This window comes from Prionailurus bengalensis, chromosome B1 (genome assembly GCF_016509475.1).
Source record: "Prionailurus bengalensis isolate Pbe53 chromosome B1, Fcat_Pben_1.1_paternal_pri, whole genome shotgun sequence".
NCBI lineage: Eukaryota > Metazoa > Chordata > Mammalia > Carnivora > Felidae > Prionailurus > Prionailurus bengalensis.
In genome coordinates, this window is record NC_057344.1 from 75,081,584 (window position 1) to 75,094,587 (window position 13,004).

General features: G+C 44.1%; 1 protein-coding gene across 3 annotated transcripts in view; it reads left to right on the top strand.

Annotated features, from left to right (window-relative positions):
- The window catches only part of TMEM154 (transmembrane protein 154), a 46,056-nt gene that overhangs the window by 18,419 nt on the left and 14,633 nt on the right, over positions 1 to 13,004 (top strand). For all 3 annotated transcript variants that reach the window (XM_043567460.1, XM_043567469.1, XM_043567451.1), the window contains exons 2-5: positions 2,871 to 3,131; positions 3,223 to 3,261; positions 9,223 to 9,250; positions 10,498 to 10,583. In XM_043567460.1, coding sequence (XP_043423395.1) covers positions 2,871 to 3,131; positions 3,223 to 3,261; positions 9,223 to 9,250; positions 10,498 to 10,583 — 414 coding nt within the window. The remainder of the gene's footprint in view (positions 1 to 2,870; positions 3,132 to 3,222; positions 3,262 to 9,222; positions 9,251 to 10,497; positions 10,584 to 13,004) is intronic.

The following is a 13,004-nucleotide window of genomic DNA, read 5'->3' on the forward strand; positions in this document are numbered from 1 at the left end:
GTGGGGAGGGCTGTAAGGAACGTTGTAATGGAAGTATCTGGAGATGAAGTCTTGTAGGGTAAAGAAAAATAAAACAGAGAGGGAAAGAGACCCCTTGATTCTCATTTATTTAAATAGCCGCTAGAGATTCTGAGAGAGTGATGTTTAATGTGCAAAACGTATGTTAGGGTGTATGTGAGAGAGATGTTGGGGAGAGAAACTTCACCCCCTTTCACTCCAAAATGTCACTAGGGGCCAGCTGTGACCAGCACTGTCCCTTGTGCTAAAAAATAAGTGTACATGACCCAGGACCATCTGGTGTGTTTCTTTCCATTTCTCTTTCTCATTCCTGATTATCTAAACACTCTCATTATTCCTGCCACCTTATTTCCTTTCCTATTTTCTCTTCTTCTGGGGCCACAGGTCAAATGGTGACTCAAATCCTTCCTTGGAGAGGTGTTGAACATGTCCTGCTGTGCATCTGGGCTGAATTGCTTAGAAGGAGCCCCACAAAGCCCAGGTTTCTGGGACCCATCCCTCTCTCTTCCCCTTTGTGCCAGGAAACTGCTTCCTTCCAGGCGAATCGGCGAGAACAGGGGTTCCCTCTCTGGTTCACCACCTCGTGTCTTGTAATCATTGTATTCCTGTCTTATCGTGTGAATTTCAAGGCTCAGTTTCAATGATCGGCCACCTTGGGTTCACATCCTCCTCCACGATAGCTCTGTGACCATGGGCATGCTGTGTAACCTCTTTGCCAAGTTTCTATCTGAAAAATGGTGAGGACAAAATGAGATAATCTGGGTAAAAGGCAGAGCCCAGGATTTGGCTTAGTAAATTCTCTATAAAGGTTAGCCTGAAATAGTGGTGGCAGCCTCAGCAGGCCTAGAAGTAAGCAAAAGAAATAAAAAAGAAGTCTGGGTATTTGAGGAAGTTCTGTAAGCACTGGCCTCAGAGAATAGGGGGGTCAGTATTTCTACTGCACCTGAGTGTGTGTGTGCCCCTCCCCTGCCAACCCCCCAAATATGTCTAGTCGTTACTGGCTGGATCATCAGTGAATGATGCTATTTGGTCTCAATAATTCTGCGAGCTGGATGACTTTAATGAGGAGATTGTCCTACTGGACAAATATCTTTTCCTGGATTAGGGTGATATATGATGCATCAAAGCTTTTAGCATATGTGTTAATATTATTAACTTATTACCTTATTTCAAAGACTTAACCCAGACCGAGGTCAATACATAGTAAATATTTTTTAAAACCCTCCTTTTGGGGGCTCCTGGGTGGCTCAGTTGGTTAAACATCTGACCCTTGGTTGCAGCTCAGGTCATAATCTCACAGTTTCATGGGTTCAAGCCTCACATCAGGCTCTGTGCTCATAACACAGAGCCTGCTTGGGATTCTCTCTCTCTCTCTCTCTCTCTCTCTCTCTGTCTCTCTCTCTCTACCTCTTCCTCTCTGTCTCCGTCTCCCTTTCTTTCTCTGTCTCCCCCCGACTTGTACTGTCTCTGTCCCTCTCAAAATAAGTAAAAAAACTTAAAAAAATAATAAAAAATAAATTCCTGCTTTTGGCATAAACATGTGAGGAACACCAGCTACTTATATTCTGCAGTTTGTAACTGACTCTGATGTTTTTGGGGGGGCATTTACCAATGCGATTATCAGGTGGATTCCCTGGTCTTGGGGGATACGGAAATGTCCGTGTACATAGTCCAACAAAAAATTAGACTGTGATCACACACATTTTTAAATAAAATAAATCAGAGGAATTCATGGTCATTCAGTCATGCAAATGGATAAGGTGTGGAATTGGCTCTGTTACTCAGTGCGGTGGTGGCCTAACCTACAGTAACAGAGGATGGCTTAAAGCAGCTGACTTTTCTGTTTGCATAGCACCTTTCACTTAGAATGTTCATATAAGTCATCTTACTTGATAAGTTTTCTATAGCCTAAATTCATGCTCTTACCCTCAGTGGGCCCCATTTGAATGATAGGCAACATTATGCCATAGTAACATGGAAACCTTTGGTTGCCTTACTGTGGTCACTACATAGCCGGGTGAGGAAAGATTTCTCGGATGAGCATCAGGCTAATAGTCCTTCCCTGTCCTGTGATGAGCCCCAGGATGGTTTTAAACACAATCTGAAATTCAAAGAGAATACACTTGTTTATAGCTTCTTAATAGGGGAAGCTCTTTCTATTCTAGGGGAAGATGCTTTCCATTAAATACATTTAAATATTGGTTCCCTAGTCTCTAAGGGAGCTTCCCCCTCGAGAATTTCCCTTTACAGATGAAATACATGTTGTGTTTTTATTTAGAATTCAGGAAGACTTGTGTCCGATAATCTCAGAGTCTCCATTCTCTGCAGCATGTGAGACTGAGGCTGATGTCTAATCAGTCTCCCCAGTTTCCACGAATTCTTCTGCACTGATAGGCAACCTTTTATGAAAAACTAGGACAGCATGCATTGCTTTATACCTGAGTGCTGTGTGGCAAGTAGTTAACTTCCAGGAAACACGAATTTGGATTTATCCAGAAATGTTATGGAAATAGCATGGTGTCCTCTAGAAGATGTTCTGGAATATCACCCTTGACAAGACGAAGCTTCTCAATGCCCTTTGCGTAAGTGTGTCCAAAGTATCTGGTTAAGGCCCAACTGCCTGTATCAGTGGGAGGTTTATCTCTGGGCTCCGTCCGATTCCATGTCCAATATACTCCCAGCTTGAACTCCATTTATGTTAAATCAATACTCTGTCACAATGAACCGGATGACCAAATGCAGTAGTTCAAGTTTACCACTGGATGCATGTAGGGTAAATGTAAAAATCATTGAAAACATAACATACTAGCTTTGTCTCCATGGCAATCTCAATTTTGTGTGTGTTCCCTCAGGGTATGTTGAGGAACTGGAACAGTCAGCAGATAGGCCCCTGGAAGTGGAAAGCCTCGATGGAGACTCTACCATTCAGACGACGTTGGCTGCAGTGACCACAGCAACATTAATAACAAATACAAATTTTACCTACATTGAGGAGGATGCAGATCAGCACGAGTTTGTATTAATGGTGTTGATCCCGCTGATTTTATTGGCCCTCCTATTTGTAATACTGGCAATCCTTGTAACACGCTATAAAAGGAAAAGAACTAAACAAGGTAAATATTCTGTGTGTTCCCATTTCCAGACAATTGCTTCACGTGTTAATGAACAATCAATAAGGCAAAAACACTTTCTGCTTTTACACAGAGCCTTCTAGCCAAGGATCTCAGAATGCCTTACAGACATGTGAGTATGATCCTAATTAATGCCTGTTGGGAGTTGGGGCTGGGGGAGGAAAAGGAACGGAGAGGTTTTAAAGCGAAGCAACAAGGACCACATAAAATAGTAAGTGGTGAACACTGCCTTATTTTTCAAACAGAGAGCGGCTTCAGCCTCAATTGAAATTTAAATCACACAACTGCCATCTCTGTGCTTAATCCAGACAAGGGCCCAGTCTAGATAGGTCCGTGCGACATTCCCTGAGTCGGAGGAAATAATCGAGCTGGCAAAGCAGTGGGTCAGGTTGGGGTTGAGGATGCGGAGGCTGAGACCTTGGGCTCAAGAAGAGGATTCCTTCATACAGATTTCCGCCCAAGATACTGTTTTCTCTTCCATGCCACATCCCAATTTGATTGTGTAAAGGCCTGAGTAAAGCATCATTCTTATTCTCATTAAAGCTATGACAACTTTTGTATGAAATTCCTAATTGGCTCAAGATTACCGTCATCAATCTGAAAGCGATCTGATGGAGAATTCCTTAGGTCAGAGATACACGCGAGGGGTATTCAGTGCCAATTCTCGGAGCAACACATACTAGGTGTCACGGTAGTTCTAAGTCCAAAGCAGACTTGACTACTTCTGGCTTGTGCTGGTAAAAAGGACTCCAATTAGATTTTTAAGTTGAAGCCTTTAGTTCTTCCAAAAATCACTCAAGGGATGAGACCATCCCTGATAAGCTCCATATTGATATGTGCACACAAAACTCGCTCTCTATCCCTCACACTCACTAATGGGGCACCTCTGGCTTTGAGATCAAGCTCTTGGCCTGTGGGTCTTGCTCACTGTCCTCACACCAGAAGAGGCTTTGAGATCACGGCAGGAGCTATAAATGGTCATTGTCCATTATGCCAGCAGGTATGGTAAATGTGAGCTAGGGAAGAAGCCCTGATGTGCATTACCTTTCTTGGCAAGAGCCAATGTAAGAGATTCCAAAGGAGTAGGAAATACACCTGTTTTCTCCACTGCTTGAAATTTCAGGGTGACCTAGTAACAGTGGTCACATGGGAGCTCCTTTGTAAGCTAAAGAAAAAGATAAAGCAAACAGAGATGTCTGGACCCCATTGTTTTGACCTCATGGAAAGTAAGAATTTCCTGCCTAAACCATAGTCCCTCAGCCAGTCTTACCTAATGGTGTCATAGGGTTTGGAGGGAGGATGCCGGGTGTCCAGTCAAATGTTTGTGCTCCTAGGCTCTAAATACAGGAAGGGCTTTTTTTTTTTTTTAATGTTTATTTATTTTTGACACAGAGAGAGACAGAGCATGAATGGGGGAGGGGCAGAGAGAGAGGGAGACACAGGATCGGAAGCAGGCTCCAGGCTCTGAGCCATCAGTCCAGAGCCCAACACGGGGCTCGAACTCACGAACCGTGAGATCGTGACCTGAGCTGAAGTTGGACGCTCAACCGACTGAGCCACCCAGGCGCCCAGAAAGGGCTTTTTGATTAAACTTCATTGTAAAAACCTCAAAGTTCAAAAGCCATTCATGATCAAGAACGGGCCTCGATCTCAGACATGGCTCATGTACCCCACATTGGGTACATGAACTGTTGGCTGTTCCCGGAGTGTGGCTTACACTTTTATGACATTAACGTGCCTGGTTGCCACTGTTCCTCTGTGTGAGATTTCCTTCTTGTCTGCTTGGCAAATTGCCACCCTATTCTTCAATGCCCAGTTCTTTTATGAAGCCTTGAGTAATCACTCCCCAGGCAAAATTAATCACACCTCTTCTGTGCTCTAACAGACTGTGTTCACACTTACTGTGCACAGTGTTTACACTGGCATGAGTTGCTGATTTGTCTTTTTTTTCATTAATTTTTATTTTTTGGTCTCTCTTACAAGGTTATGTTCTCTTTAAGGTCCAAGAGAATCAAGAACTTGTCTTATTTATCTTGTTTAGTAGTATGACATCAAGGTTAGAGTATGGACTCTGGAACCACGCTGCCCTGTTGGCTTTTTTCTTAGCCCTCTGACTTCTCTGATTCAGCTTCCTCATTTGTGACATGGGCAAATCCAACACCTAGCTGACAGAGACGGTATGAGAATGAAATGGGTTCATGTATGTAAATCACTTAGTAGGAAGAGTAGCTGGCATATTGTGTTAACCTATTAGTATGATTACCCCTTTTACCTAACCTAGTGCCTAGCCCAACACATATATTAGCTGCTCAATAAACGTTTGTTGAATGAATGAGTTAATAAAACAATGTTAGAACTTTTTTTTAAAGAACAGCTATTCTCAGAGATAAGAACAAATTTGCAACTTATTCTTAATACCAATTGGCACCTTCTTTTTGGTTTAAATATGCCTCACTTTAAGAGAACACAACAGAAGGGCATCTGGGTGGCTCAGTAGGTCACACATCTGACTCTTGGTTTCAGCTCAGGTTATGATCTCATGTTTTCGTGAATTTGAGCCCCACATCAGGCTCTGCACTGACAGTGGGGAGGCTGCTTGGGGTTCTCTCTCTTTTCCCTCTGCCCCTCCCTGATTCGTGCTGTCTCTGTCTTTCTCAAAATAAATAAATAAACTTAAGAGAGAGAGAGAGAGAGAGAGAGAGAGAGAGAGAGAACACAACACAGATATCTTGAAACGTCCAAACAATTGCTAATCACAAGTTCTGATAGAAATTTATTTAAATATTTTATTTTACTAGTCACTCCTTTGGTATAGATACAGACGGTTAACTGCTTAACAGATGGATGTCTCCTCAAACAAACTAAATGCTGAAAGGTTAACAACTTCCGTCCACTGAAGTCCCCCTATTCACGTAACACCACATTATAATGCAAGTCAATAAAAGGAGAATATTTAAATTAACAAAATGTTATTTAAATATTTTTTTCCAGGAAAAATAGAACTGTCATACTGGGTCAGACCAGTAGTTTGCTTGGAAAGTATCCAAAACAATGTTTTGTGGAAGGGCATGGATGATGTGCTCTCAGAAAGTTAGACACATTGGTCTTTCCCCCACCTGAATAGAGCCTGGTATGCGCTTCTGCACCAGTTTGACCACCGGGGGGCGCATTCCCAACACATTTAGAAAGAACACTTCTCGGGGCTCAATCCGTTAAGCCTCTGACTCGTGATTTCTGCTCAGGTCATGAACTCCCAGTTTGCGGATTCGAGCCCCATGTCGGGCTCTGTGCTGTCGGTTCGGAGCCTGCTTGGGATTCTCTCTCCCTTCTCTCCCTGCCCTTCCCCCACTCTCTTGCTTGCTCTCTCTCCCTCTCTCCCTCTCTCTGAATAGATAAAAATTTAAAAATATTAAAAAAAAAAAAAGAAAGAACATTTCTTCCTATTGGAAATTACTTTTTGTCTTTGGGACTGTCCATTTCGAGTCCAGGAAAAGGGAAATGCTGTGTAGTAACGTGATGCTCTATCACCATTCTTCCCAGACCTGCAGGCATTAAATTTGCAGTTGTTATTATTTAACATTTATTAAGTGTTCTGATGTGCTGTGTCTGAGAGAGCTGCAGGGAAAACAGCTGGCAGGAAACCATCACTTTAAATAGACTGTGGCTACATGACGCCTGGGTCTGCTCAGTACATCTCCAGAAAGAGTCTGTCTCTTGCTCAGTGTTCGGCATGGAAAAAAGATAAATGAGCCACTTTCCTGTGGGGCTCCTGCCCTCATCCCCTCGCCCCAGCGATGCCACCATCTGAGGTACACAGAGGAGGGTAGCTGGCGGGGGGGGGGGGGGGGCACTGGCAGGCTGAGTGGGTGTAGCTGGGAACCGCGGGGCCGAGGACGAAGTGGGTAGGAGGGTGTGAAATGAAGGACTGTAGGAGGGAAAATGGAATCGAGTGTGGGTGGGGGGCTGTGTAAGAGGTACATTTGCCCTCCGGTGGCGAAGGGAGTAGATGGCTATTAATAAAGAGATGTAGGCCAGGTGGAGTGGAGTGGGCAGGACCTGATTGCTGAGGACACGTAATTGGTCTCCCTCCTGGTTTAATGCTCTGCTCTGGTGTGCTCTCCCAGATGTTTTTCTGTTGCCATGGTGGCTGGGGCAGGGGTAATGGTCTCGGAGCAGGGGAGACGAGGCCGCAGAAGGCTCTTTGCTCTGTTTGAATGCTGATTACAGGAGCTTCCCATTTGGTGCATCTGGAGTACTTTTGTAATGGGTTTTTAAACTTTTCCATTGTCTGCAGGCAGGGTTAGCTTTTGCTCACCACAAAGCCTGCAGGCGCTCAAATTATAAAGATAAATCCATGCCCTCTACGGTGGGGCTGTGGGGCCACTAGCTCTCTGAGAAATTAGTTGGGGGTGGTTTACTAAGCAGGGAAAGAGGGGGAAGGAAAGAGAGGGAGTGAAAAAACAGGGGGATCTTTATGGGTCACCTGTAGGGAAGGCTCAGTTGTGTATGGGCTTTATTTATAGTAAAATCCTTTAAGGAAATAGCACGTCAGTTTTAGATGAAAGATATACATATATAAAATATAAACGAACATACTCCCCTTTCCCCAGTCTAAGTGCCTGAGGAGTCAGACACCTGCAGGAAGCACCAGGTTCCTAGCAGGGGGCAGAAAGATATAACCCATAGGCCCTAGAAGGTAAGCAGTGGTGGCTCGAAACTTCCATCTGTGCCCAGCTTTCCTGGATCAGCGATGCCATGAAAGCTTGCCAACCCACAGGAAATTATAGTGGCTCCCAGCTGCCAGGAGCTCAGTTCCAGGTTCTTGCTGGTTGTGTTTGCTCGATGGGGACCTACATTTCTGCAGGCCAGGCAAAAAGAGACCTCCAGTTGCCAAGGATCAGGACCACTCGACTATTTCGTGGGCCTCTACAAAGTGGTTTGCTTCTCAATGGTTTTCACATCATAAAAGGTGCTGTGGGTCTATGCTCTCCACTCACTTGACATCATCGCTTCGTTTCTCTGGATGCATCGCTTCCCCTGCCAAACAAAACAGAGCTTGAGCTGGGCCATTGGGCTCTGATTCTTGCCACACGTTCATCTGGAACCTGATGGGCATTTGACAAACTGTTACCTGGTTCTCACCTCAACCACAGCAACAAAAAGCAAGTTTGCTCAAAGCTTTGTTTTTATGGTATAGTTAAGTCCAAAACATTGGGTATGAATTTAACCCATGTTAGACCATCCAGATTAAGGCCTACTCATTTATTCAATACATATTTACTGGGTGTTTGCCAGGTACCGGGCTAGCTGGATGGGAGGTGGGGGGATAGCAGGACAACAAGGCAGGCACGATCTCTGTCCTTCTGAAACTGTGGGAGCGACCAACAAAATTAAGCAGATGGATTGACCAATGACAAACATGGCAAATTTTATGAGGAAGCAAGCAAGGTGCTGAGCTGGGGGACAACTGGAAAGGTGGACCCTACCTCAGAGATAGGAGGGAGGGAGGGTGCTCCCTGAGGAGAGAGTATAAGCTAAGACCAGAAGGGTGTGAGGCGTCCAGCCATGCAAGCAGCAGGGGTGAGAACAGAGTTCCAAGGGGAGCCCTGATGAGTACCCCACAACCTGCTCTGGGACAAAGGGACAGTCACAGTGCTGGGCTTGGTGTGTCACACAAAGATACAACAGCAGTGTGTTGAACTGGGACGTGTTGGAGTAAGGAAGGGACCAACGAACAGTCCCTCTTGTCTGACTCTCCCTTGCTTCCCATTGCCACTGTTTTCTTCTTCAGATGGATTTAAAAAAAAAAATAAAAAGGGAGAAACATCTGATTTGAGGTCAACACTCTCAGAGAACCATCATATCTTTAAAAAAAAAAAAACCAGATTTCGTGTGGTAAATTAGGACCTCATTTCAATATGGTGCGTGTTTGACTTAAGAGTTATTGCTCCCTAAAATGCAATTTACTTAAAGTTGTCTCCTGTCTTTGGAAAGGAGATTTCAGCTGTTGTTGAACTAAAAAGTTGTTCTAGACAATGAAAGCTAACATGACCTTTATATCTATTCTCTTTAGATGAACTGGGAAGTGAGAACATCAAAGTGTGAGTTCCTGCTGCCTCCCACCCAGCTCAGTGTAGACGAAGATATCCGGGAGAGGAGTAGATTAGAGAACCATCTGCCTTTTTAGGAGTTTTTATTCTGACACCCTTGAGGGTCCCCTTTCATCCTGGGCCCCAGGAGAGGGCCCTTAGCAGCCCAAGGGGGAAGGGGATGCACCTGTCTCCCAACCTCAGTTCAGTGGGAGATCTGGGTGAAGAACAGGGTCCTCTCCAGAAAAAAAAAAAAAAAGTCTTTGAATGCTACCAGTTCCAAATGCATTGTAGTTTAAATATTCTGACCCTGGGTGTATTTCAAGGACGTTGGTTCATTTATTCTGATTAAAAATTTTATCACCAGGAAAGATAACATTCCCTGGTAGGAAAGGGGAGTCCTGGTAGAGGCATAAAGTTCATGCTGCAGTATCACAGTGAGGGCGGGAGGGAGAAGGGGAATGGAAGGGGAGAGGAAGGAAGGATGGAGGGAGGAGTGGGCAGAAAGAGAACAAGATGCCACCAGAAGAGTGTTCTGGGGCGGTGTCACCACCTCCTCCAGCCTTCCCCCTAGCAACCTTGCTTGTTTAGACACTTTGCTGGTTTCCTCCATACGCCCTCCTCTCACACCCAGGCTCCTCTACGTGCCTTCCTTTCGCACCCCAGCTGTGGTTCTGAGCTGGTGGTCTCCTCCCCAACCCCATTTACGTTACCCAGGGGCTTCTTTTCCGTAACCGTGTGCTCTGAATCCTGGGAAGTGAGGGCAGTGGGTTTCTGAAAGCAACGACTCCATTTCTCTATGTCAGAAAAGCCTGGGAATTGAAAGGAGGGGTGATGAAAGCAGCCTGTCCACAGTGGCCTCTTGACCTGGGGCACAGATCAGAAACCTCAAGGAAAGGGAAGTGAAATTAAGCAAGGCTACCATGCTAAATAGGGCAACTCCCCAGAGGAGCCTCATGGTAGAAGCCTGGCAGCTCAACTTGGTACCTAATTTAGGGAAGCAGTCAGAGTCTCCTGGGCTCCCTTGCAGCCCAAGAGCTGGGCCGTGCGCCTTCCATCATTGGATCGGTGATAGACGAAGGCTTATTGTAGTTCGAGCCTTTCCACCTCTCAGAATTTGGTGAGTAGGGCAAAGCCCCAATCTGCCGTGGAGTGTCACACACCAGGTCAAGTTCACCTTTCCCGCAGTCAACATTCTGGGCTTTCCCAAAATGAGACTCGGCCCACCACACTCCTTTTTGTTTCTGTTCTCGCTCCAGCCCCATTTTTGAGGAAGACACACCCTCTGTTATGGAAATTGAAATGGAAGAGCTTGACAAGTGGATGAACAACATGAATAGAAATGGTACGTGGTAACCTAAAGTTGCTTTTCCTGTCCTCTCTGGCATGTGAAGGTTGCAACGGTTTTATAAATGTCCCGTAATTGTTGGAATGTGACAGTGTGAGCCCAATCCGCATGAGATCTGGAGCATGCGGGTAATCAACTTAGGTCTGACTATCCTTAAAGACTCAGTTTAAGGGGTGCCTGGTGGATCAGTGGGTTAAGCGTCCAACTCTTGATTTCAGCTCAGCTCATGATCTCACAGTTTATGGGATCAAGCCCTACAGCAGGCTCTGTGCTCGTAGCAGTGAGCCCGCTTGGGATTCTCTCTCTTCCTCTCTCTTTCCCTGCCCTCCCCTGCTTGTGTTCTCTCTCTCTCGCAAAATAAGTAAATAAACATTAAAAAAAAGATGGGGTGCCTGGGTGGCGCAGTCGGTTAAGCCTCCAACTTCAGCCAGGTCACGATCTCCCGGTCCGTGAGTTCGAGCCCCGCGTCAGGCTCTGGGCTGATGGCTCAGAGCCTGGAGCCTGTTTCCGATTCTGTGTCTCCCTCTCTCTCTGCCCTTCCCCCGTTCATGCTCTGTCTCTCTCTGTCCCCCAAAAAATAACGTTGAAAAAAAATTAAAAAAAATAAATAAAAAAAGAAAAAAAGAAAAGACTAAGGTTAATTACTGCATCACGTGGTGCCATTTGTTTTTATTTTTGTACAATCTTTTCAAACAGACTTTTTCAAGAAGAAGATGATTTTTTTTCAAACAAGGAGCTCTCTGGGTCCAAATTATCTGGAAAAAGCTAGCATCTGGCATTACCTTATCTACTGTAGAATTTAGAGATCTATGATTTTAATCTGTATATGGATGTAAAATTTTGCCACATATAATTTACATAGATCAGTGCTGTTCACTGCCATATGCAAGAGGCACCAGCCATATGTGGCTATTTAAATTAAAATTTAAAAAATTAAATAAAGTTAAAAATTTTCAGTCACACTAGCCACATTGTGAATGTTCAGTAGCCACTTGGGATGCATAACTACTGTATTATACACACAAATCTAGAACATTTCCATCACCAAAGAAAGTTCTATTGAACAACACTAATAAAGATAGTAATATAAACATCCTCCTGTAACTTACTTCCTAATTGATATCTGGAAGTAATCACTGTATGTGTTCCTTACTTTTCATTAAATCAATATGTGGGTTTAAAAAAGGTGGTGGCCCGGCACCTGGGTAGCTCAGTTGGTTGAGCGTCTGACTTCACTCGGATCGTGATCTCACAGTTTGTGAGTTCAAGCCCCGAGTTGGGCTCTGTGCTGACAGCTCAGAGCCTGGAACCTGTTTCAGATTCCGTGTCTCCTTCCCCTTGCCCCTCCCCCTGCTCGCACTCTGTCTCTCTCAAATATAAATAAACATTAAAAAAATTGTGTGTCAATAAATGAATAAATAAAAAGTAAAAAAGATGGTTAGTTGTTTTTTCCCTTTTAAAATTCCTATAAAAAATCAATAACTGATTTTTAATGCTCAGATTATCTTCATAACATCCACTATTTATATTATCATATCATTTGTATTTTTAACATTCAACTTTAAAAAATACCCCGGGGTCTGTCAGATTCAACAATAGTGAAGCCCCAAATCCAGAGACCTGTTATTAGAATTATTAGACCAGAGGCTTATCAACATAAGCTGTCCCAAAGATTAGAACCATTCAGTGAACTTGTACAATTTTGAACGGAACAGTTTTTCGTAGCCCAAGATTGAGGCAAGGAAGGCTCTGTAAAGCATTTGGGGACAGGGGCAGGTCACTATAATAATCGTTAAGGCAGTTTCATTTTGTTGTTTTTAGTTTATAAAATACACATACATAATAATTTGGCACATGCAAAAATAAAAGTAGAAAGAAGAAAAAAATTATACCACCCAAAGACAACGTCTCTTAATAATCTGACATCTTTCCTTTTGTGCCTGAGATAGCAGTCATACATCAGGATCCCATTACACTCACAAAACCAGAAACCCAGAAAAAGGCATATCTATTTCGTAACTACAGCAGAGAGTTATTTTGACACATAGCCGATGGAGTCGATGGATTTTGTTTTTCCTTACAAATAACTGTGACATGATAGGAGAGAACTCTGACGACTTTAAGAAGGTTAGTCATTCCTCAATTCACTGGCTGCCTTTTGATCATGCATCCTGACTGAAATCATTCTACAGGCTCATCAGGACCTCCGGTAAAGTTTTTTTATTCCAGTGTCTAACCTGAAACATGCAGATTCTAGCTTTTGGAGCAACAGTGAGGTTCTTTGGGGACTGAATAACCAAGCGGTGATGAATTGTGCCCTTTCCAACAGGGCCAGAGGCATGTTGAAGTCTTGTATCTGTGCTACTAATGCTTTTTTCCATTTCAAGAGCCTTGCCATCATTAATCTTTTAACCTCTG